The sequence below is a fragment of the Saccopteryx leptura genome, chromosome X, assembly GCF_036850995.1.
Source record: "Saccopteryx leptura isolate mSacLep1 chromosome X, mSacLep1_pri_phased_curated, whole genome shotgun sequence".
Taxonomy (NCBI): domain Eukaryota; kingdom Metazoa; phylum Chordata; class Mammalia; order Chiroptera; family Emballonuridae; genus Saccopteryx; species Saccopteryx leptura.
Window position 1 is genome coordinate 23,227,373 of NC_089516.1, and position 24,447 is coordinate 23,251,819.

The 24,447-nt window shown below is 42.3% G+C and overlaps 1 protein-coding gene and 1 pseudogene across 3 annotated transcripts in view; one reads left to right on the top strand and one right to left on the bottom strand.

Annotated features, from left to right (window-relative positions):
* Positions 1-24,447, top strand: part of GK (glycerol kinase) — an 80,460-nt gene that overhangs the window by 41,206 nt on the left and 14,807 nt on the right. For all 3 annotated transcript variants that reach the window (XM_066356008.1, XM_066356009.1, XM_066356010.1), the window contains 6 exons: positions 427-536; positions 1,013-1,079; positions 3,603-3,638; positions 4,498-4,565; positions 11,526-11,568; positions 12,056-12,136. In XM_066356008.1, the coding sequence (XP_066212105.1) occupies positions 427-536; positions 1,013-1,079; positions 3,603-3,638; positions 4,498-4,565; positions 11,526-11,568; positions 12,056-12,136 (405 nt within the window). The remainder of the gene's footprint in view (positions 1-426; positions 537-1,012; positions 1,080-3,602; positions 3,639-4,497; positions 4,566-11,525; positions 11,569-12,055; positions 12,137-24,447) is intronic.
* LOC136385950 (large ribosomal subunit protein eL33 pseudogene) lies at positions 6,634-6,980 on the bottom strand (annotated as a pseudogene).

Below are 24,447 nucleotides of genomic sequence, written 5' to 3' on the forward strand. Positions count from 1 at the left end.
CCGTTTCCAGCTTCAGAAAAATAAATTAAAAAAATAAATAAATAAGAACTGAGCTGTCTAATATGGTAGCCACTCTGCCTTGAAATGTGGCTAGTCTGAATCGAGATGTGCCGCGAGTGTAAAACACATGCTGGACTTCAAAGAATACCCCCCCAAAAGGCTAAAATGTCTTTTTTATGTTGTACTATTAAAATTAATTTCACCTGCTTCTTTATACCTTTTAAACATAGCCACTAGAAAAGTATAAATTACAAGTGTAGCTCACATTATATTTCTATTGGACACTGCTAAAAACTAGAAAAATAAGTAATTAAAATGTGTCATTCTCCTACTTTATATACTCCACTGCAGATTTTGGCCCTTGACAAAATGTGAATTAAATTGCAAATAAGTACAAATTTCACATGTCCTTTTAATTCTGTCCAGAGTTTGACGGGAGGACCCAATGGAGGCGTCCACTGTACAGACGTGACAAATGCAAGCAGGACGATGCTTTTCAACATTCATTCTTTGGAATGGGATAAAGACCTCTGCAAGTGAGTTATGTTTTCCCCTAAGAACAGTTTTCCAAATATGTTACCTGTTTATAACATAAATCATTCTTTTCAGACGTCAGCAGAGCACCGAACTTTAACTGTTGGTATTTCAACTACAATCTACAAGTCTATGTTGTATATTCTTTTAAGTGAGACTATTGTTGCATATACAATAAACTTGCCAAACTAAGTAACTGCTTTGATTATTCTCCAAGGAAGATTAGGTTCCTTTAGAGAAGTACTTTGGTTTCTGTGCTTTTTAGTTTTTATTAATGGGTTTGTATAGAATTTATATACAAATATCTAGTCATGCAACTGTATTCTGCCAACTTATTTATTTGTTACCATTTAGTTTTATACTCCAATACATCCCTTTACTAATTGTTATTTACATTTTTTACCTTTAAGTGCATATGTTTACAGATATTTACTTAAAACAGTGTTAAACACCCAATCTTATCTTAATGTTTTTTCAGATTTTTTGAAATTCCAATGAAAATTCTTCCAAATGTCCGGAGTTCTTCTGAGATCTATGGCTTAATGGTAAATATAAACTTTCATTTAAAAAACTTTACTGTTTAGAATTTAAAAGTCAATTGTGTCACATTTGATAGTTTGACTTCTTTGTGAATGTTGGTGGTATATAAAATAAGATTTTAGTATTTAAATAGTTTTATAACTTAAAAATCTTAGAGTCCTTACCAATTCATTTTACATTTTATAAAGTTTAATTGGCTTTTCTTTGAGTATTATACTTTTGAAGAATTACTACAGAAGGTGGCATGGGAACATTTGAGCTATTTTGTTCTTTTAATCCAAATAACTATTTAGTATTTGTGGTATCCGCTTTTCATTTATAGAAAGGTCTATTCACAGTTAGTGATTTTCATTTTTTTTTTATCTCTTTTTACTGATTTATTTTTTATTGAAATAATAGTTGCAAAAAATAGACATTTCCTGGCAAATATTAGAAACTCTAAAGGTCATAAATAATCAAGTCAAACACTAAGTGCTCTGGATAAAGTTTGAGCAAGAATTCTTAAATTTTTCATTCATAATAAAGCCTTTTAAGGCAACATGGAGTTTTTAAGGGATAGCCACTGCTTGTCTATGCTTAAAGTGCTTCGATGATTTTATAGCTATCTACAAACTGACTTGTGTCAGAGAAAAAAAAACTATTCCTGAGAAACCGTTTCAGAGGATGGTTGAAAAAAACAAAACAAAACATTTAACTGGCCTAGTTTTCTCTTGCATTTAAAATATTATGCTTCTGTCCCCCTTTTTCCCCCTTGCTGACTATAGAAAATCTCTCATAGCCTGGTGAGTAGGTTGCCCACCAATTATTCTACCCATTCATTCGGAAAAGATACAGTGCATTTCTATTCAGTTTTAAATAAGCAGAAGTCCGTTTACCAAACAGATTTATCTAGAATCATGACTCTTCAAATTATTATAAACTCTGGTCAAGCTTTAGTTTTTAAATTTTCCATAGACTGAGAGTGATGTTTCGAAATAGAAGACTACGGTAGTTTCCTGGCATGAGAAATTCTGATGTCACCATTACAAAGTACAGTTGTCGTGTGCTTTGGCATAATAGGGAAATTAGATGTAGTTTTTAAATATCCTGAACACCTACCTTGACCAACCTTGCAGCCCAGTTAGTTGGAAATGCACTGTCACTTTTTCTGCATGTTCCCAGGACTTTTCCAGAGACCCCTCCCTGTGAAGAAACAGAAACGCTTCCATGGCTGACCTCACATAGTAGATCCTGCTGGTAGTTTGATAATAATGTCAAGAGCATAAGCAAAGATTTCTCTTAGTATTTAAGTATATTAAGATATACAGCCTCTAGGTTTTCTACTGGTTCACTTTCAGCCCTTTGTGAAAATTTATCCTTCGCTTACCATTCAGGTTCAAGTTTGCTAAGGATATACACTGCTCACAAAAATTAGGGGATATTTTATCACCTCATACTCATTTTGAAATATCCCCTAATTTTTGTGAGCAGTATATATAGTAAACAAAAATAGCAATTCTTGAATTAACAAGGAAGCTTGAAAGAAAGAAAATAATAGCCGCTATCTGAGGGTGTTTTCTATTTAGTAAAGGGTTTGCACACATCTACAGTTATTTCCTTATCGTCAGAGCCATGTGAGGTGGCTTCAATTCTTACCCTCACTCTAACAGATAAGGGGTCCCAAGCTCCCAGAAGCCATGAGACAAGACCACAAATGGCAGGCGAAGGGGTGGGTCCATAGCTTTTGTTTGGTGCACTTCCTAATACATCACACCTACCTCAGAGATCATTTTCCTTTCCCTTATTTCCATAATACCGGTGCAAATTGTTTTGTGTTTGTGTATGTTTTTTGAAAAAATAAGAAGTCTGTTGAAATACACAGTCAGCCACTTAAATCTTGTTTTTCTTCCTGCAATGCTGGCCATACTTGCTCAAACTAAAAACCACTAATTATATCACAAATTAGCTCTTGCTTATCTAAAGTTGAAGAATGATATTAGCTATGAATTAACAGTACCTGATGCCTGAACAATGTTGCATTTCTTATCTTAGGAGCAGTTTGGGTAGGAAGAATAGTTAGTAAAATGCAACTTTCCAAAATAAATAAGTTTCATGCTTTGATAGCTATTTATATATTCATTTTAAAGACTCTGTGAGTCCTTCCTTAGTAATGGCGATAATAGCCAAGAGCCCATGAACTTCAGCATTCATGTAGCCCAGGCCTCCTTTTGTAGATAAATAAATCAAGGCATAGAGAAGTTTCAGCGGCCTGCTCAGTGGCTTAATACTAACTAACCAGGAGGACAGCTCACGTCTCCTGACTCCCAGTCCAGTATCCCATGTCCGTTCCCCAATGTCATGTCTCTTCGTGTCATCTTAGGAATACTTCTAATACCTGTCTCTGAACCACTCGTAGTTGAAACACTTGCTTTGTCTTGTCTGCCCCACATGCTCTGGCACGTCGCTATCCATGTTCTTTCCCACAGCGGTTATGTTGATAGAGCCAACAATTCCAGATTATTCATAATCCTTTTTTACATTTTTATTAGAAAGCTGGGGCCTTGGAAGGTGTGCCAATATCTGGGGTAAGTGTCACCACCTAACATCACCCTGCTACCTCCCCACCACCCCTTCCGTGTCATAGCTTTCTTCCTATATGTTAATCAACCTGCCTCTTCCTAAACTGTGCAAAAGGAATAAGAGCAGCAGAATCAGCGAATTCTTATTCTTGTGTGGGTTGAGAATCTTTGTTCTATTTAATTAATTGTGTTTACATAGATTCTAAGGTCACCCGGAATGCCTCCCCCCTCCCCCCTATTCCCCTCAACATCTCCCTTGCCCCCCTCCCTACAGCGCCCTCCCCCCTTCCCTTCAGGTTTATCCCCTCCTATCATCCCCTTTCCCTCTGTCCTCTTTTCCTCTGGTCCCTTTGATCCCTCCTCTGTCTCAGTTCCGTTCCTCAGTTCTCATTATTTCTTGGATTCCTCAAATGAGTGAGGTCATATGATATTTTTCTTTCTCTGCCTGGCTTATTTCACTCAACATAATAGTTTCCAGGTCCCTCCATATTGTTGCAAAAGGTAATATTTCCTTCTTTTTCATGGCCCCCTAGTATTCCATTGTATATATGTACCGTTGCTTTTTAATCCACTCGTCCACTGACGGACACTTGGGCTGTTTCCAGAACTTCGCTATTGTGAACAATGCTGCCACAAACATGGGGGTGCATTTCTTTTAAATGCATCAATTCTCCACCCCCTTCCCAAGGCTATTATCTCATAGGGGTTACAACAAATAGGAAAAAGGCCAAATGGAGGTGATCCATAAAACATAGATCAGTTCATTCCTTGATAAATCAAAAAGGGAAAATAAATCCTATGGCTCTTCTGAAAAGGAAATTACTACCATTGTCTTAGTGTTCTTTCTTGTCACTCACACTTTCAGTGTTTGGGGGACCAGTCTGCTGCATTGGTGGGACAAATGTGTTTTCGAGACGGACAAGCCAAAAATACGTGAGTTTAAGAAACAGACCTAAAAACCAATGATGTTTTTGTTGTTTTTCCTTTCAGTGCTTTGAACGAGAAAAAGCTTTTGAAGTTCATCCAGGCCGAAAATCAATAGCTTAAGTGTTCCAATAGGAATATATAAACTTCTTACCATTTGTTTTTCTTTGACTCTGTCAAAGAAAATGTAGTGGGCCATATGTAAACACATCGATGAGCCTTGTGGAGGCAATACTTTATAAAATTCAATACCTTTTCCATCCAGAAACTCAGTTCTGGTTTACAGTATGCATGCCTTTTTGGGTGAGATTGGCAGGGAGCACAGGGAGGCTGAGCAGAGGGGAGGGAAAGCCGTATATTAAACTACAATTTTCACCATATTGTTCCTGCCCTGGACTTTCTCACTGTGACTAGAAAGCCATAGTTTTGTGGAGTTTTCAATGCTATTCTCCTGGCACTGCATTCTCCTCATTATCTGGAGATGCTCCTTTGACAAGGAGCAGAAGGAATGATAGAAGTGGAGATTCGGTGCGTTTTCCTCCTAATCTCATCTCCTGACTACTCACACATGTAGAGTCTTAAGCCCCGTCTCTAAGAGTAATGAGATTACTCCCAGTTAAGGATGAGAAAACAGATGCTCAGGAAAGTTAAGCTAGTAAGTGGCAGAAGCAATCTTCGGCCCTAGGTCCGTGTGGTTTGACTTAGCCAGGCCCTTAACCTCTACCCTTTCCTGACCCAACGTGGAAAGTATTTCTATAAACCCGGCAAGAGACTGTCTACATTTCATTGTTCTTTTCTTGAGAATTTCCTAAATCTCTCAGCAATGTTTAACTTCAGTGATTAAGTTCTTCTTTCGTGACTAATGGAACATGTACTATTTTAGAGTAAATGTTGTTGCAGTCTAGCAGGGTCAGCAGTCGTCATTACAGAGTGTGAGTTTTTTTGGAGGGGGGAGGGGATATGATGAAAATTCTTCCAGGTCATGGTGTCCTGAGGTTACCAGGAGTGAGAGGGCTTGAGGGAGTGTGGGTCTCGAAACATATTGTTTGGATTCTGGGGTTCAGACAGCTGAATCAGGAGTCAGGAGAAAGGATAGAAAACGGGCTTTTACCCACCACCCCTTCTTTCCTCCTCGGTAGGCACGCTAATCACTAATGCCAGTAAATCAATGCTATCTCTGTTTGTCAAGTACTTAACATAATACCACCCAAATTGCCTGATTTCCTTCTCTCTGTTCTCTTAAACATTATCAGCCAGCCTGACCTGTGGTGGCGCAGTGGATAAAGCATCGACCTGGAAGGCGAGGTCACCGGTTCAAAACCCTGGGCTTGCCTGGTCAAGGCACATATGGGAATTAATGCTTCCTGCTCCTCCCTCTCCCTCTTCTCTTTCTCTCTCTCTCCTCTCCAAAATGAATAAATAAAATCTTTAGAAAAATTATCAGCCAAGCCCTGAAATGATGCATTTAAACAAGAGAAGGCTTGTTGAGTACCTCTGCAGCCACCGCACGGTGGAGGAAGGCAGTAGCAGATGAGAAGCTCTCTGGGCTCATATTTCTCTCCCTGAGGGGGAAGAACACAGATACACAGTTAGCCATATTATAAATGAGGACTGAAGTGCCCTAAGAAACTTTGAAATATGGCTGTTGAGTTCCAAAAGCTGGGGAGAAAAGTCACAAAAGATGATGTTACTAACAAGATATTTTGAGGAAGGAGTGATATTGGCGCATGCTCAGAACCCCGAGCAAAGATGCAGACCAGGAAATGAAAGGCTTTGTTTAGGGACTACAGAGAACACATGTGTGGGAAGTGGTTGAAAATAAGGCCAGGATCAGGTTGTGAAGACCTAAATTTCAGACTGAGAACTTTTCTCTCTTTCTTTCTTTCTTTCTTTCTTTCTTTCTTTCTTTCTTTCTTTCTTTCTTTCTTTCTTTCTTTCTTTCTTTCTCTTTTCTTTCTTTCTTTCTCTTTTCTTTCTTTCTTTCTCTCTTTCTCTTTATTTCTTTTTTCTTTTTTTCTTTCTTTCTTTCTTTCTTTCTTTCTTTCTTTTTACAAGAGAATAAACCCATTTTATTTGTTTACTCTTCAATAAGTTTAAACCCTTGAGGGTATAGCACTACATGGATTCTGTGTCCAAAGGCCTTAGCAGGAAGGTTGCTTCAGGATTTAACGTGAACCATCCACTGTTTCCACGAGCACAAGTGACCTTTCCCCAGATGACTCTGGTTTTGTTCTCTTTGCCACCAGGAGTCACTGTGTTGTTCTTTGCCTTGTACACATCAGCACATCTCTTGCATAGAGAGAATTCAGTTTCATCTTAAGCATAAATACCTTCAGTTTTCAGAAGAGCTGTGTGCTCCCTCTGGTTCTGGGGATCCCACTTATAACTAGCAAAAATGTCCCTGGACCACAGCTTTCCAGACATATTTGTCATTATGGAAGTCCTGTTTCCAGACGATTCCACAGGCTCCAAGATGGCAGAAAGAGCCTGAGGACTTTTTTCCTGCTAAGCAGTGGGACACTTCTATAGGCTTGTGAGCCAGTGTTCAGAGATGACCAAGGCTGTTTGTTTAATAATATGGCCGTCCTAGGTCAAAGTGAGGGGAGACCAGAGGCAAAGAACCCATGGAGTAGGCCACTACAGTGTGCTCATAGCAAAGGCAAGGGTTAGAAAGGACTGGGACAGCCTGAGCAGGTGGTGGCGCAGTGGATAGAGCATTGGACTAGGATGCTGGGGACCCAAGTTCGAGACCCCGAGGTCACCAGCTTGAGCGCAGGCTCATCTGGTTTGAGCCAAGCTCACCAGCTTGGGCCCAAGGTCGCTGGCTTGAGCAAGAGGTTATTTGGTCTGCTGTAGCCCCACGGTCAAGGCACATATGAGAAAGCAATCAATGAACAACTTAGGTGTCACAACGAAAAACTAATGATTGATGTTTCTCATCTCCCTCCTTTCCTGTCTGTCTGTCCCTATCTATCCCTCTCTCTGACTCTCTCTCTGTCTCTGTAAAAAAAATAAGGAAAAATGAAAGGATTGAGACACAGAAGAAGGCTGCAGGTGTATGTCCATAGCACTGCAGAGGGACAAGATACAGGGAGGGATATGGACTTTAGTCACCTGCGCCCGGAAGTTAGGCTTAGCCAAAATAAGGACCAGGTCCAGATAGAACATAGTTATTCATGTGGAAATCCACATGATAAACATATTTAAAAAGGAGGCTTAGTCAGCGGTACCAAAGACTACAGAAAGGTCATGGAGGCTGAGAGTGAGAACAGACTGTCGTACCTAAAAATCGGGTCTTCATTGGGACCTCCCAGAACGAAGCTTCAGTAGACCGCTCAGGGTGGAAGCCAGGATGCAAATGGTCAAATGGGCATCTAGGCAGGTTTAAGAAAGTCTACAGGCAGCAAGACAGAATGTGCTTTGCAAAAATGCAGCCATTCGGGGATAGTGAGTGAAGCAGATAGTTTCTTAGGTTAACAGGCTCATACCAACATTGGAGGGTTTTGTTTGTGTTTTTGGCCACAGCAAGACCAGAGAATGTTTCTGTAGAGTCTGAGCGGAGACCAGATGGAAGCTTTAAAATAAACAGGAGCAGAACAGAGTCCTAAGAGGTTGGAGAGATTGGGACTGAGAATTTAGTTAATCTCTCTGAACCTCAGTGGGGAGCCAGTGCGTCAGCTCAGAATTCAAAGCCCCTCTCTGTTTCTGGGCAGAGGAATGGTTGAGGGGTGATTCTAATTGTGCTTTTATCTGTATTTTCTAAATTGTAAGAATAAACATGGATTATTTGAATGTTATTTTTGCCTTTAAGAAAACAAACCTAAGATAGATGGTCCTCTCCCCAAAGGCACTGAGAGTAGTAAATGAGGCCTTCTTACCTCCTCTACAGCTTCAGCCAGGACCTCCCCCTTCCACTGTGCACCATCGTTGGCACGCTTTTCCAGGAAGGATAGCAAACACCCTTCACCTTCGCAGAGGGTAGAGAGGTCAAACATGTTTGGGGGATGTTTAAACACAGGGCACTCTTAAGGAAGAATAGACAGACCATAAAAATGCTGAAAGCAGCATATCTTTTGGATGACTGGCAAAAAAGGGCAATAAGGCCCTGGCCAGTTGGCTCAGTGGTAGAGCGACAGCCTGGCATGCAGGAGTCCTGGGTTCAATTCCCAACCAGGGCACACAGGAGAAGCACCCATCTGCTTCTCCACCCCTCCCCCTCTCCTTCCTCTCTGTCTCTCTCTTCCCCTCCTGCAGCCAAGGCTCCATTGGAGCAAAATTGGCCCAGGCGCTGAGGATGGCTCTATGGTCTCTACCTCAGGCACTAGAATGGCTCTGGTTGCAACAGAGCGACGCCCCAGATGGGCAGAGCATCGCCCCCTGGTGGGCGTGCCGGGTGGATCCCGGTTGGGCGCATGCGGAGTCTGTCTGACTGCCTCCCGTTTCCAACTTCAGAAAAATACAAAAAAACAATTTTTTTTTAAAAAGGGTAATAAGATTTAAAAGGAAAATAATTGCCTGTGTCCCGCTTTGCCAGCTGTGGCCTCCGTGTAGCAGGAAGTCTCTTCATACACTGCTAATGCCCACTAATTACTTATTAAGTATACTAATTTAAGGATTCACTTTTTCTAAGTACCCTGAGCCTTTCCATCAATTTTGTACTTAAAGACTTGTACACCATTATTCATATCAACAGTGTTTTAAATGGGTGCTAAATTGATACAAGTTTCTGCTTTTATTTACTTATTTTTTTGTGACAGAAACCGAGGGAGAGCGACACAGAGAGAGGAACAGATAGGGACAGACAGACAGGAGGGGAGAGAGATGAGAAACATCAATTCTTCCTTGCAGTTTCTTAGTTGTTCATTGATTGCTTTCTCATATGTGCCTTGATCAGGGGGGCTACACCAGAGCTATTGACCCCTTGCTCAAGCCAGCGACCTTGGGCTTCCAGCCAATGACCTTTGGGCTGAAGCCAGAGACCATGGGGTCATGTCATGCTCAAGTCAGCAGCCCTGTGCTCAAGCTGGTGAGCTCCCGCTCAAGCCGGGTGAGCTTGTGCTCAAGCTGGCGACCTCAGGGTTTTGAACCTGGGTCCTCTGTGTTCCAACCCAACACTTTACCCACTGCGCCACTGCCTAGTCAGGCTTTTATTTTTTTAAAAAGTCCATTTTATTGATTGTAGAGAGAGATGAAGGGGTAGGGGAAAGAGAGAGAGAAAAACATTGATCTGTTCTGTATGTGCCTTGACTGGGGATTGAACCCACAACATTTGTATATCAGGATGACACTCTAACCAACCAAGCTATCTGTCAGGACCAGATTTCTCCTTTTAAAAATTTGAAACAAATCATAAACTTCCATTTTAGGTGATTCATGTATTTTAACCTTTAAATGTATTATTACCTGGACCTAATGGTATTTTACTGATGTCTTTAAAAACTTAAGATACTCGTTAATCCAGCTCTGGCTGGTTGGCACAGTGGTGGAGCATTGGCCTGGCGTGTGGATGTCCCAGGTTCGATTTCCGGTCAGGGCACACAGAAGAAGTGACCATCTGCTTGTCCACCCTTCCCTCTTTCCCTTCTCTCTCGCTATCTCTCTCTTCCTCTCCTGCAACCATGGCTCAGTTGGAGCAAGTTGGCCCCAGGCACTGAAGATGGCTCCATGGCCTCACCTTAGACACTAAAATAGCTCGGTTGCCAAGCAACAGACCAATGGCTCCAGATGGGCAGAGCATCCCCCATAGAGAGGGGGCATGTTGGGTGGATCCTGGTTGGAGCACATGTGGGAGTCTGTCTCTCTGCCTCCCCCTTCTCACTTCAGAAAGAAAAAGAAAAAAAATACTTGTAAATCCCATGTTCCCTGAATGTGTCTGCTGTGCATCAAGCAAGCCGAGAATCTAATTGAGTGAGAAGAGAGAGACTGTCTTGGGCTGATTCTTATTTATAACAATAGTACCCAGAAAAATGTCCATCGGGAAAAATTGCCCTCAGTTTCTGTTTGCTCCATGAGATAGAGGCTGCAGATGGTGTCTGTGGACATAGTGCTGACCGGTAGTAGCTTCTGCTGAGGTCCCTCTGCCTGCTCCGGCCTGAATGCTGCCCCTCTCCTACCTGCTGGAATGTCACAGCATAGCAGTAGGGCCTGTCGTGGGTGGGGCGGGGGGACCCCGAGCTCAGGCAGGTCAGCTTGTGGAAAACCAAGGGTGACAGTCGCAGCCAACGCGGTTGAAAACTGTTTCCCTGTGACCCTCATTCGTATCAGTCTGGGCTGCTTATCCGCCTGGCGCAAGTGAGAACTGCCCATGTCCACATGCCAGACTTGCTGCAGGGTACGAAGCTTATGCTGATAAAGGTGCCACAGAGTAAGTTCAGTTCTTCCATGGCAGTAAGATCCCGCCGGCACCGTTAGCATGCCCGGTCCTGCCGAGGGAATGGGAAAGCTGGGTCTCAAGTAGCCTTCTCCGCTGTGTCACTCCTGTCCCCACTGCCTGCTACCCTTCCCTGCACTCTGAACTTGGCCTTCTCCTTGCGCCAGAAGATAGCAGCCTTTCTGTTCATTGTCTGAATGGCAGTGCTAAGCTGGCCAGCCCCGTTGCTGAATGGCTCTTAGTCACAATGCTTTGGTCCCCATGGATTAGTAGTGACATTACTGTGACTAAAGGTGGGATTGGTTGTAATTCAGTGATATTTTATAAACACAGCCATGGGCTATCACAGACGAAGCACTGGATACCCACCTGCATTTTTCCATTAAGATTGCACTAGGCACGTTTTCTTCTAGACTGATCTTTAAAACATGATTTCAAAAGGAGTATGTGATGTTTGTTAGTTTTGGGAACTTTTCTAAAACTTTGCTATAATGACTTTTATTGTACTGAGTTAAATGTCAGTTTAAATAATTTGTATTATTAATGTTTCACCACTTTTAATAAAATCGTCACACTGTTTATTCTTTCCCCAATTATAGGTATGGAACAGGTTGCTTCCTGTTATGTAATACAGGCCGTAAGGTAGGTTTTTTTCAAATCAAAAGATTGGTGAAAATCTTCTTTAACTTCATATAAATGATGCTTGAGCATAATTTGCTATTAAGTTACATTTTAAACTGCAGCCCTTTTTATAATCTTTGTTAGAATTTAATTAAGAGCGCAGTGATAAATATCACTAAATTTGAATGGTTCTAGTAAACCATTCTAGGGTCTTGGAATTTTATGTTTCTAACTGTGTTGGCTGCATATGTATACTAGGACCTTGTTAGATTTTCGGGGGTGGGGGGTTGAGCCCTGTTAGATTCTTAATGCAAATCTAATTTGGAACAAAGGATAAACTTTTTGTACTGTTTATAAGCGTATTATTCCTAATACTGATAATTTTGACTAAGATTTTTTATAATTGTTATCTTTATTGAGTTATTTTGAACCTAGGCTATTTTAGCTTTAAAAAAATAATCTGTCTTTTTACTTTCTTGACTACTGAAGTTTTTTCTCTTTTCTATAGTGTGTATTTTCTGAACATGGCCTTCTGACCACAGTGGCTTACAAGCTCGGCAGAGACAAACCTGTTTATTATGCGTTAGAAGTAAGTACTTTTCAATCAACATGGATAATATGACAAACATTCAAAATTAAGAAAATCATAGTGTTTTCTTTTTCTTTTTTCTTTTTTTTTTTTTTTTGTATTTTTCTGAAGCTGGAAACGGGGAGAGACAGTCAGACAGACTCCCGCATGCGCCCGACCGGGATCCACCCGGCACACCCACCAGGGGCGACGCTCTGCCCACCAGGGGGCGTCACTCTGCCGAGACCAAAGCCACTCTAGAGCCTGGGGCAGAGGCCAAGGAGCCATCCCCAGCGCCCGGGCCATCTTTGCTCCAATGGAGCCTTGGCTGCGGGAGGGGAAGAGAGAGACAGAGAGGAAGGAGAGGGGGTGGAGAAGCAAATGGGCGCTTCTCCTATGTGCCCTGGCCGGGAATTGAACCCGGGTCCCCCGCACGCCAGGCCGACGCTCTACCGCTGAGCCAACCGGCCAGGGCCCATAGTGTTTTCTAATACCTTTTCTGGTAAATCTTAATACATAGGACTGAAAAAACTCAGTTTTCTTCTTGACATTTGGTGGAATGGAAGGAACTTGGGACTTGAGCTGGGGTCAGGACTCCCAGGAGACCTTGCGTATATCGGTTCCTCAGTTCTTTACCAATTAATTGTGGGACCTTAACCACTTTGCTACTATTTAGCTGCTTCACAATGTGAGACTTTCTATTTCTAAAATTGAATGAGGGCCCTGGCCAGATATTTCGGTTGGTTAGAGCATCCTCCTGATACACAAAGGTTGCGGGTTCAACTCCCGGTCAGGCCACATACAGAAACACATCGATGTTTCTGTTTGTTGCTCTCTCTCTAAAAAAAAAAATCAATAAATAATTTTTTAATTGAAAATGAACATTTTCAATTAAATTAGGCTCTGATTTGTTCTAATATTTTTTTCAGCTTGAAAATTTTGTTTTTTGGAACCACGGTGCCCTAGTGCTTCCAAGAGAAACACTGGGCTTTACAGTCAGAGCATGCCTTCATGTGCCTCCGTAGCAGTCATTTGTGTCGTGCTTTGATGCGGGAAAGGGAGTGAGAGGATTTATGCCACTTTCACTGAAAGCACTTGTTTTAAAACATGTTTGTAAAATCTAGTAGGAATATGTCAGCCTAAGTCTAAGTTTATATTGAAAACATTAGAAATATTGACTTCAGGAGTCAAAGAAGCAGTACTCCTTGTAAAATCAGATACCATACTTTTTTTTTTTTTTTTTTGGTGACAGAGACAGAGAGAGGGACAGACAGACAGGAAGGGAGGAAGATGAGAAACATTAATGCTTTGTTGCAGCTGCTTAGTTGTTCATTGATTGCTTTCTCGTATGTGACTTGACCGGGGGGCTACAGCAGAGCAAGTGACCCCTTGCTCAAGCCAGAGACCTTGGGCTCAAGACAGCGACCCTGGGCTTCAAGGCAGTGACCTTTGGGCTCAAGCCAGCGACCATGGGGTCATGTCTATAATCCCATGCTCAAGCCAGTGACCCCACGCTCAAGCTGGTGAGCCTGCGCTCAAACCAGCAAGCTCGGGGTTTCGAACCTGGGTCCTCTACATCTCAGTCTGATGCTCTATCCACTGTGCCACCACCTGGTCAGGTAAATCAGATGCAATTCTTAAAGGCATTTCTTTACAATTAATTTTAAATGGCTCCCTTGTAATCTGCACATTTTGAAACATACAAATATTGTATGATCTGAAAACTTACTGAGCCTTGTTTCCTGGAATATCTAATAATAATTTGCTCAAAAGTGTTAGAATTGTTTTCTAGTTTTCTCTTTTTAAAAGATTTTATTTATAGATTTTAGAGAGAGGAGAGCGAGAAAGAGAAAGGCAGGGGGGTAGGGGAGGAGTGGGAAGCATCAACTCATAGTAGTTGCTTCTTGTATGTGCCTTGGCTGGACCAGCCCGGGCTTTCAAACCAGCGACCTCAGTGTTCCAGGTCCACACTTTATCCACTGCGCCCCACAGGTCAGGCTAGACTTCTTTTTAGTTCAAACATTTTATTAGTTGTTAAGCCTAGAGCATGAGGAATTTTAGTTTACTTAGGGTGTTTCTTGTCCTCTCCCTATATAAGCACTGTAACCTCTGCCCCAACCCCTTTTGGATAATAGGAGCATTTGTGAAACACTTGGTCTGTATATTAAAGGTATCCTAATACTTCTCAGAGGAAGCCCTTTCCCTCTCTGTTTCCCCCATGGAAAGTACTTAGTACAACATTAGGCACATTGAATATGTGGTACCTATAACCAATAATAGTAAGCTACTCTCTTTTTTTCTTACAAGGGAGACAACCAGTCATTTAGAATTATAGATGCCTTAGACCTGGAAAGGGCCTGAGGGATACAGGTTACCTGGCGTTAGCTTTCCTTCCATCCCCAATATGAACAGTCTTCCCTTCCATCCCTTGTCCATATCCTTCCAACTCCTGCTTGAAGATAGCACCAAAAACTGCTTCTCACTAACCTTCAGACCTAGGTCGGCTGTCAAGAGCATTCAAATGCTAGGAGGCAGTGTCGGTTTTTCTGGGTCTTCCTACTCTAGGCTAAACTTTCTCATGCCCTCATGTCACCTGATTTCGAAATGCTCTTTAGTGCTGGGCTGCCTTTATTAGCTGCTTTCCAGCTTGCCAGTGTCTTCTAGGACAGAATAGAGTATTCACATGCAACCTGAACTATACTCACTGGAGTGATCTGGGCACCTCTGACCATGAACACTGCTTCCGTTGCTCTAGCCTGAAAGCTCGTTAGTTTCATCTGATAACCTCACCATCTCGTTGGCTCCAGGAGCACGTGTTAAATATCTAACACTTTTCCAAATGAATCATTGTCAAGCCAGGTCTGCTCCGTTCTATATTTGCACAGACCTTGTGCTACTCTGAATTCCCGTCTTTGTTTCTTCCTGTTAAATTTCATAATGATTTCAGCCTGTGCTGACACACACCAAATTCTTTTTTTAATATTTATTTTATTCATTTCAGAGATAGAGAAAGGGGGAGAGAGAGAGAGAGAGAGAGAGAGAGAGAGAGAGAGAGAGAGAAACGTCAATCTTCTCCTATATGTGCCCCAACCGAGGATCGAACCAGCAATCTGCTCTTCCGGATGATGCTCTACCAACCGAGCTACCGGGCCAGGGCCTAATTCTTTTTTACCCTATTCTGTTACACTTCCAGTTTCGTCTCCTCTGGAGACTTAACAAGCATATGCTTTCTGATTTGTTTCACTTCATGGAATTTTGCTTCGATTCCTAACATTTTAAAGCTCAGAGGGACAAAGATTAGATGACAACAGGCTTTGTGACACCCTGTCCTCCCCTTGTTTTGCACACGAGGAATCTGAGAATAGACCAGTGAAATTGGACTCAGTTAGCGAAGGTAATTTTTGACAGCTAGTAAGTAACTGATCCAGGAGGCAAATACCCAGGTTATCGGGCTTCAAAGTGTAGATGCGTAGACCACCCCACTGTGCCTTCTCCTTCCTTGTAAATCTGGATTTCAGAACTGCAGCCTCCCAAGTGCAGTGACCCTCTCACAGCGCCCACAGATGTCCTTCCTTAGACTACTACCCTCGCAACTCAGCCAACCCCACCACCACCACGCACGCACACACGCACGCACGCACACATGCGCACAAACACACCAGCATCAACAACATAGAAGATTACTTCTACTGATCAGTGTCACCCTATTAAATTTAATTTTCTAACTAAAAATTTAAAAAAACAACAGTATAAGATTTTCTTTTCCATATCTTCTAATTTTTTTTAAATTAACAGACATTTTTTAAAGCAAATCGAAAACAGAGGGCAGGGAACAAAGCCAGATTGGTAAAACTTTCTCGATAGGTTGCTGCTAATTACGGTTGGTCACACTGCTGCTCTTTTTCTGTGCTTACAAAGCATATATTCGCTACTCGGGTCATTAATTTGACAGATTATTGTTAGGCGTAGAGATCGGAGGTAGTAAAACTTTATTTTCTACCCCTTTTAAAAGCTGAAACGATAGCTCTCCATCTTTGTTTTTAGTCTCTTATTCTCCCCCTGCTGATTGGGAAGCAATAAAATGCATTTCTAATTTTGTTGTTGTTTTGGCTTTTTTCTTTTGTAGTGCCTTTAAATTTTTAAGGTATTATTTAATTGCATATTTTCCTTTTTTAAATTTTTTTTATTTATTTATTCATTTTAGAGAGGAGAGGGAGAGACAGAGGGAGAGAGAGAGAGGAGAGACAGAGAGAGAGAAGGGGGGAGGAGCTGGAAGCATCAGCTCCCATATGTGCCTTGACCAGGCAAGCCCAGGGTTTCGAACCAGCGACCTCAGCATTTCCAGGTCGACGCTTTATCCACTGCACCACCACAGGTCAGGCCAAATTGCATATTTTCTTAAGAGTGTTTAAAGTTTAGTATCTTTAAGCTCCCAGCCATGATGTGGACCTCAAATGCTTTCCCCCCCGCCACCTCTAGCAGTGATCATGTTGTGTTTAGTTTTCATTTCCCTCTTTTTCTTCTTTGTTTTTTAGAAAGAGAGAGAGATAGAGAGACTGACAATAGGAAGGGAGACAGATGAAAAGCATCAACTCATAGTTGTGGCACCTTAGTTGTTCATTGATTGTTTTCTCATATGTGCCTTGACCAGGGGCTCCAGCTAAGCCAGTGACCCCGTAGTCTAGCCAGTGACTCGGGGTTTCAAACCTGGGTCCTCAGTGTCCCAGGCCGACACTCTATCCACTGCGCCACCGCCTGGTCAGGCTGCCCCTTTTCTTAAACATGCAATAATTCATGCTATTTTCTTTTCAGTCAATAGTAAATTGTATTCATAAGAGTCTGGGCTAGTAAAGCTGTTCTTCTTACGTTTATCTTTATTTTGTGCTCTCTCTGGCGTGGGTTAATAAATCTTAAATTAACAGTTGTTTGCCCTACATCCCTTCTGGCCATTTTTGATGCTGCCGAGACCTCTGCTGCTCTGATCGAACTGTGGTTCCTTTGTAGATAATCTTATTTAGTGTCTGGGGGTTAACATTATCTTTTTATCATTGATGTTCTGTAGTTTTACTAGGATGTACTTGGGTTTGGATTAATTTTTACTTATCCTGTTAGGTACTTCAATACAAGTCTATCTTCAATTCTGGAAAAGTCTTAACAATTATTTCTTCAAATATTGCTTCTACCATTACCACCATTCTCTTCTGAACTTGCTATTGTATAGATATTAAAACCTTTCACCCCCACCTTCCCTGTCTCTTAACTATCCTATTATATTTTTCTAATCTCTTTGTTTCTCTGTGCTATATTCCTGGTGAGTTTCTCAGCATCTACCATACCTTTTCAGATTCTCTCTTTAAAACAAATAAAATGAAACAAAACCTTTTTTCATGAACTATCATGTACAGCTAACCAATTACTATAAAGAGAAGGTCCATATAAGCTCACCCACATCGGGAAACAGCACTGTCAACACTCAGGAGCCCGTTACCTGCCCTCTAATCACAGCCTCCTCCTGCCCCCGAGGCAACCACTGCCCTGACTTGTATTATAATCACTTCCTTACTCTTCTTTTTTATTTAAATCATTTTTTATTTTTCAACTACAGTTGACATACAATATTATATTAGTTTCAGGTGTACACCCCAGTGAGTTGACATTATATAATTTACCAAGTGATTATCCCAATAAATCTCATACCCATCTGACAACATACATAGCTTTAGAACATTTTCTTACTTTTCTTTATAGTGCTGACACTTAAATGTGCAACCTTAAGCACTATAGTTTAGTTTTGCAATTTTCTAATATACTATATAAATATATTAAAAATGTAAGAAATAGAAGAAACCAAGAGAGACTGAGTCATACAATATATATTCTTTGATCTGGCTTGTTTCACTAAGTATTGTATTTGTGAGATTCATCCATGTTGTTAAATATAGCTACTGTTTCATTCCTTTTCATTACCATATGAAAATCCCACCAGCAGTGTATGGGAACACTAATTTACTCATTGTCTATTCTACAATTTGCCCCATCTATTACTTTTTTTTTTTTTTTTTTTTTTTACTTCACTCAGTAATTTCATTCCTGGGATTTTTTTTTTTTTTTGTATTTTTCTGAAGCTGGAAATGGGGAGGCAGTCAGACAGACTCCTGCATGCCATGCACCCGACCAGGATCCACCCAGCATGCCCACCAGGGGGCGATGCTCCACCCATCCGGGGCCTTGCTCTGTTGCAACCAGAGCCATTCTAGTGCCTGAGGCAGAGGCCACGGAGTTATCCCCAGCGCCCGGGCCATCTTTGCTCCAATGGAGTCTTGGCTGCAGGAGGGGAAGAGAGAGACAGAGAGGAAGGAGAGGGGGAGGGGTGGAGAAGCAGATGGGTGCTTCTCCTGTGTGCCCTGGTCGGAAATCGAACCCAAGACTTCCGCACACCAGGCCGATGCTCTACCACTGAGCCAACCGGCCAGGGCTTCCTGGGATTTTTTAATTGTTTTTTTTTTTTTTTACAGAGACAGAGAGAGTCAGAGAGAGGGATAGATAGGGACAGACAGACAGGAACAGAGAGAGATGAGAAGCATCAATCATTAGTTTTTCGTTGCAGCACTTTAGTTGTTCATTGATTACTTTCTCATATGTGCCTTGACCGTGGACCTTCAGCAGACCGAGTAACCCCTTGCTCGACCCAGCAACCTTGGGTCCAAGCTGGTGAGCTTTGCTCAAACCAGATGAGCCTGTGCTCAAGCTGGCGACCTCGGGGTCTCGAACCTGGGTCCTCTGCATCCCAGTCCGACGCTCCATCTACTGTGCCACCACCTGATCAGGCTTGGTTATTTTTCACATCGACCTTATTTTGTTCTACTTCTCTGTTTTTTTTTATTTATAATTTCATGAATTTTTTAATGGAAGTCATACCTTTCCATTTATCTCTGATTACTTTTAGCACATACTTATTTTAAAGTCTTTGTCAGACTGGACTGAATTCTATTCCAGCTGTTAAGTTTTGTTGGCTGACGTCTTTCTTTAGTATATGTGCTGCTGAAGCGAGCACTGACGTCTTTCTTAATAATAGATTTCTTCTTGTATTTTGGAATTTTCACTTCCTTTCTCTTCTTCCATTAAGCTGTATTCAATTGCTTGTGTGCGAGCGTCCCTACAGTGGTGGGAGAGCGCCACCTAGCCGCTGGCTTCAAGCACTGCCAATTCTATGCCTTGTCTTACACAAAACATTTTGGATCCCTTCCCTCCGTGAGAGCCAGTTTCCCACCATCACTCCTGCTCCCTGACACATACAGAGAAATGAATCAGAACCCATCGTGCTGTGACTCCAAGTCCCGCCCAGTCAGGCATGTCTGAGTCTGTCCACATCGACACAATTCTGTATTTGAGCCATCATGTGTTATTTCAGGTTTTCTCTTTTCACATTTTGCCTGTAATCATCTGTGTTTAGAACAGAGGGGATTTTTAAAGTGCAAACTCACCATCTCCGTTGAAGTGAACATCTTCTTTTTCATCTCTACCCCCGGCATGTGATTCATCTAGGCCTGATGTGGTAACATCTCTAAGTTCCTGTTTTCATTCTCGGTGAAAAGGAATTGGGTCACATGATCGATCCTTCACTAGCTCTAAGATTTTACATTTATATTTAACCGCTTAAATTGGTCTCGCTCTTTCTAGTTGGAAAGTTTTTCTTAGTGGCGGAAAAGACTGAAGCAAATTAGGGCGGTTGAGTAATTCTGCTTTCCCTCTGCTGTCTATTCGTAGTGCTCTGTGTTCCCGAAGGTCTGTACTTCCCTCTCCTTGCTCATCTTTTCCTAAATATTATTTCACAAAACAGAATCCTTTTGAGGCCTTTAATAAGACTATGAATTTGAGTTTATTTAGGGTTTGAGACTTTTGTGTTCTGTGTTCTGTCACTAGGATATAAATACCGTGAGGCCAGGGAACTTGTCTGTCTCCTTCACCTCTGCATCCCAGCCGGCTGACATGTAGTAGACACTCACCAAATAGTCTTTACATACCAAACCCTATGTTACACCATTTTTGTCTACTTAAATATGAACTTCAAAGAAGGTTCCCTGTGTCTTCCCCCATTGATTCTTTTAAATGTCCTTTCTCCAATCTCTTCTTTTGTGTGCTTTATGATTACAGTGTTAAGATTTTCTTTTTGGTTTTTCAACTCTCTGGAGCCAGCTATCCCATTTTAGGTATAAGCCTATATATTACTTAATTTTGGCTCTTAACAATACTACCACAGACTGACCAGGTGGTAGTGCAGTGGATAGAGTATCAGCCTGGGACACAGACGACCCAGGTTCAAAACCCAGAGGTCACTGGCTTGAGCGTGAGATCACAGACATGACCCCTTGATTGCTGGCTTGAGCAAGGGGTCACTGGCTCAGCTGGAGCCCCCCGGTCAAGGCACATATGAGAAAGCAATCAATGTACTAAGGTACCGCAACAAAGAATTGATGCTTCTCATCCTTCTCCCTTCCTGTCTGTCTGTCCCTGTCTATCTCTCACGTGCGCTAACAAAAACAAACAAACAAACAAACACAAAAACCTGTACAATATTACCACACCACAAATAGAAGTGGCTTAAAACCATGGCCATTTATTTATTATCTCAGTTTCCATGGGTGAGGAGCAGGCACAGCTTAGCTGGGTCCTCTGCTCAGGCAGCAACCACGGTGCTGGCTGTGGATTGCGGGCTCGTATGCAGCTCCGTCCTCTTCCAGCCGCACTCAGGTTACTGGCCAGTTCAGTGCCTTGCAGTAGTAGAACTGAGGGCTTCAGTTTCTTGCTAGCTGTCAGCCATAGGCTGCCCTCTGTTCCTAGAGGCACCTGTAGTCCCTTTTGACCTGAACACTGTTAACATGGCCCTCTGCTTCCTCAAAGTCAGGAAAGGAGGGAGAGAGTCCAGGAAACAGGCACGATATTCTTTTTCCTTTTTTATTTATTTATTTATTTTACAGAGACAGAGAGAGAGTCAGAGAGAGGGATAGACAGGGACAGACAGACAGGAACAGAGAGAGATGAGAAGCATCAATCATCAGTTTTTCGTTGCAACACCCTAGTTGTTCATTGATTGCTTTCTCATATGTGCCTTGACCGTGGGCCTTCAGCAGACCGAGTAACCCCTTGCTCGAGCCAGTGACCTTGGGTCCAAGCTGGTGAGCTTTTGCTCAAACCAGATGAGCCCGCGCTCAAGCTGGCGACCTCGGGGTCTCGAACCTGGGTCTTTCGCATCCCAGTCTGATGCTCTATCCACTGCACCACCGTCCAGTCAGGTGGTATGATACTCTTATGCAACATAATCAAGTACCTCCCATCACCTTTGACATGAGCTATTGATTGGAAGCAAGTTGCCTGACCTGTGGTGGCGCAGTGGGATAAAGCGTCAACCTGGAACACTGAGGTTGCCGGTTCGAAACCTTGGGCTTGCCTGGTCAAGGCACATGTGGGAGTTGATGCTTCCTGCTCCTCCCCCTTCTCTCTCTCTCTCCCCTCTCTCTAAAAAAATCAATAAATAAAAAGATTGGAAGCAAGTTATATGTCCCATCATGTTCAAGGGGAGGGGATTATGCAAGGGTATGAACACCAGGAGGAAGGGATCCTGGAGGCCACTTGAGTTAACATATGTCTGCCACAGCCTATAAACATTGTATGTGGGCTTCTGTAATGTATTTTCATAGAAAGTATACTTTCTGAGCAATAGATGCTTTTAATTTTAATTCCCTAACTTGTTACTGAAATATTAATGATATAGATTATGTTTTAAAAATAATGCTCCCCCAATTCAACTCTGTGCTCCTTTTCTGTTTTCTATGCTATTAAAAATGCTATAGACTCCCTGAACAGGTGGTGGCACAGTGGACAGAGTGTTGACCTGGGACTGACGTCAAGGTACCTGATTTGAAACCCTGAAGTCTCCAGCTTGAGCACAGGCTCATCCAGTGAGCTCACTAGCTTGAGCACAGGGTTACCGGCTTGAGTGTAGGATCATAGGCATAACCCCATGGTCGCTGGCATGAGCCCAAGGGCGCTGGCTTGAGCAAGGGGTCACTGGCTCAGCTGGAGCCCCACCCCCCATCAAGGCACATATGAGAAAGCAATCAATGGACAACTAAAGTGACGCAACTGCAAGTTGATGTTTCTCATCTTTCTCCCTGTCTCTGCTTCTGTCTCTTTTTGTCTTTGTCTCTCTCGTGTGTGTGCTAAAAAAAAAAAAGCTATAGCCTGACTGGGCAGTGGCACAGTGGATAGAGCATCGAACTGGGATGCGAAGGACCCAGGTTCGAGACCCCGAGGTTGCTAGCTTGCTCATCTGGTTTGAGCAAAAGCTCACCAGCTTGGACCCAAGGTCGCTGGCTCAAGCAAGGGGTTACTCGGTCTGCTGAAGGCCTGCGGTCAAGGCACATATGAGAAAGCAATCAATGAACAACTAAGGTGTCCCAACACGCAACAAAAAACTAATGATTGCCCTGGCCGGTTGGCTCAGCGGTAGAGCGTCGGCCTGGCGTGCGGGGGACCCAGGTTCGATTCCCGGCCAGGGCACACAGGAGAAGCGCCCATTTGCTTCTCCACCCCCACCCCCTCCTTCCTCTCTGTCTCTCTCTTCCCCTCCCGCAGCCAAGGCTCCATTGGAGCAAGGATGGCCCGGGCGCTGGGGATGGCTCCTTGGCCTCTGCCCCAGGCACTAGAGTGGCTCTGGTCACGGCAGAGCGACGCCCCGGAGGGGCAGAGCACCGCCCCCTGGTGGGCCTCTGAGCATCGCCCCTGGTGGGCGTGCCGGGTGGATCCTGGTCGGGCACATGCGGGAGTCTGTCTGACTGTCTCTCCCCATTTCCAGCTTCAGAAAAATAAAAAAATAAAAAATAAATAAAAAAAATAAAAAAATAAAAAACTAATGATTGATGCTTCTCATCCCTCCGTTCCTGTCTGTCTATCCCTCTCTCTGACTCTCTCTCTGTCTCAAAAAAAAAAAAAAAAAAAAAAAAAAAAAAAAGCTATAGCCTGAGATTTTACATTTGAAATCTTATACAAATTAAGTACAGTCTAACATGTATGTAAAGATACTTCTTACTATAGCATACACAAAACTGTTTACTATGCCTAATGGATGATTTTAAGCAATTCAAGGGTAATCTTAATTTTACATAATTTTTCTCCACACCTACTGATTTTAACTGTAACTGTTGGGTAAGATAAAAATCACCGCATCCTGAAATATCTACCGTATTTCCCCATGTATAAGACGCACCCTTTTTTGAAATATTTGGGATCTAAAACCTGGGTGTGTCTTACACAGTGGTGGTAGTGGGGTTTTTACTTGCATTCCCCGCTTCTTCGCGCAGATGAGGAGTTGTATGAATTTTATGATGAATAAAACTTGAGTTCAATAACTTTATGTAATACTTTTTTTTTCAAATTTTGGGCCCCAAAATTAAGGTGCGTGTTATACATGGGAGCGTCTTATACATGGGGAAATATGATACTTTATATTGATACTATTCATAGCAGTGGCATTCATGTCAAGGAACATTTGAGGAAAAGTATGTTTGCCTGCGATGACATTACATCAGGTCTACTTGATTACTTTTTAGAATTTATTTTATTTTTTAGAAGTTTTTAAAAATTTATTGATTGATATTAGAGAGAGAAGAAGGGAGAGGGAGGGAAGGAAACATCGATATGTTCCTGTATGCGCCCTGACCAGTGATCGAACCCACAGCCCTTGCGTATCGGAACAATGCTCTAACCAACCACGCTCTCCAGCCAGGGCTTTATTATTTTTAATTCAATCTTCCCGTAGCCTGTTTCTTAGCCTTTCATTTTCCAGGCTATTTGTCTAGTTTTTAAATAATTTATTCCTTTTTTTCTGTTATTATTTAATTCTTCTTTATACCCTCTCGTTTCTATTTTGTCTTTCTTAGAGTACAACCTATTAGGCTTGTGTGTTGTGTGCACCTTTCCCAGAGGGTCATGAGCAAGAAGTGTCAACTCATAGTTGCTTCACTTTAGTCGTTCATTGATTGCTTGTCGTATGTACCCTGACCTGGGACAAGCTCAGGGTTTCTAACTGGTGACCTCAGCGTTCCAGGCTGATGCTTTATCCACTGCGCCACCACAGGCCAGGCCATAGTTATCTTCTTTGCCAACTTTTCTGTTCTTCTTTGATTTAATATACTGTTAAATATGAGAAACAGACTTGAAAAAAACTTCTACTGTGGCCCCTCCCAATAATCTTGTGGTTAATATGGGAATGTATTCTAGGTGATTAATATACCTCAGTTGCTTAGCAACAAATAGAACACTTGTACTAGAAG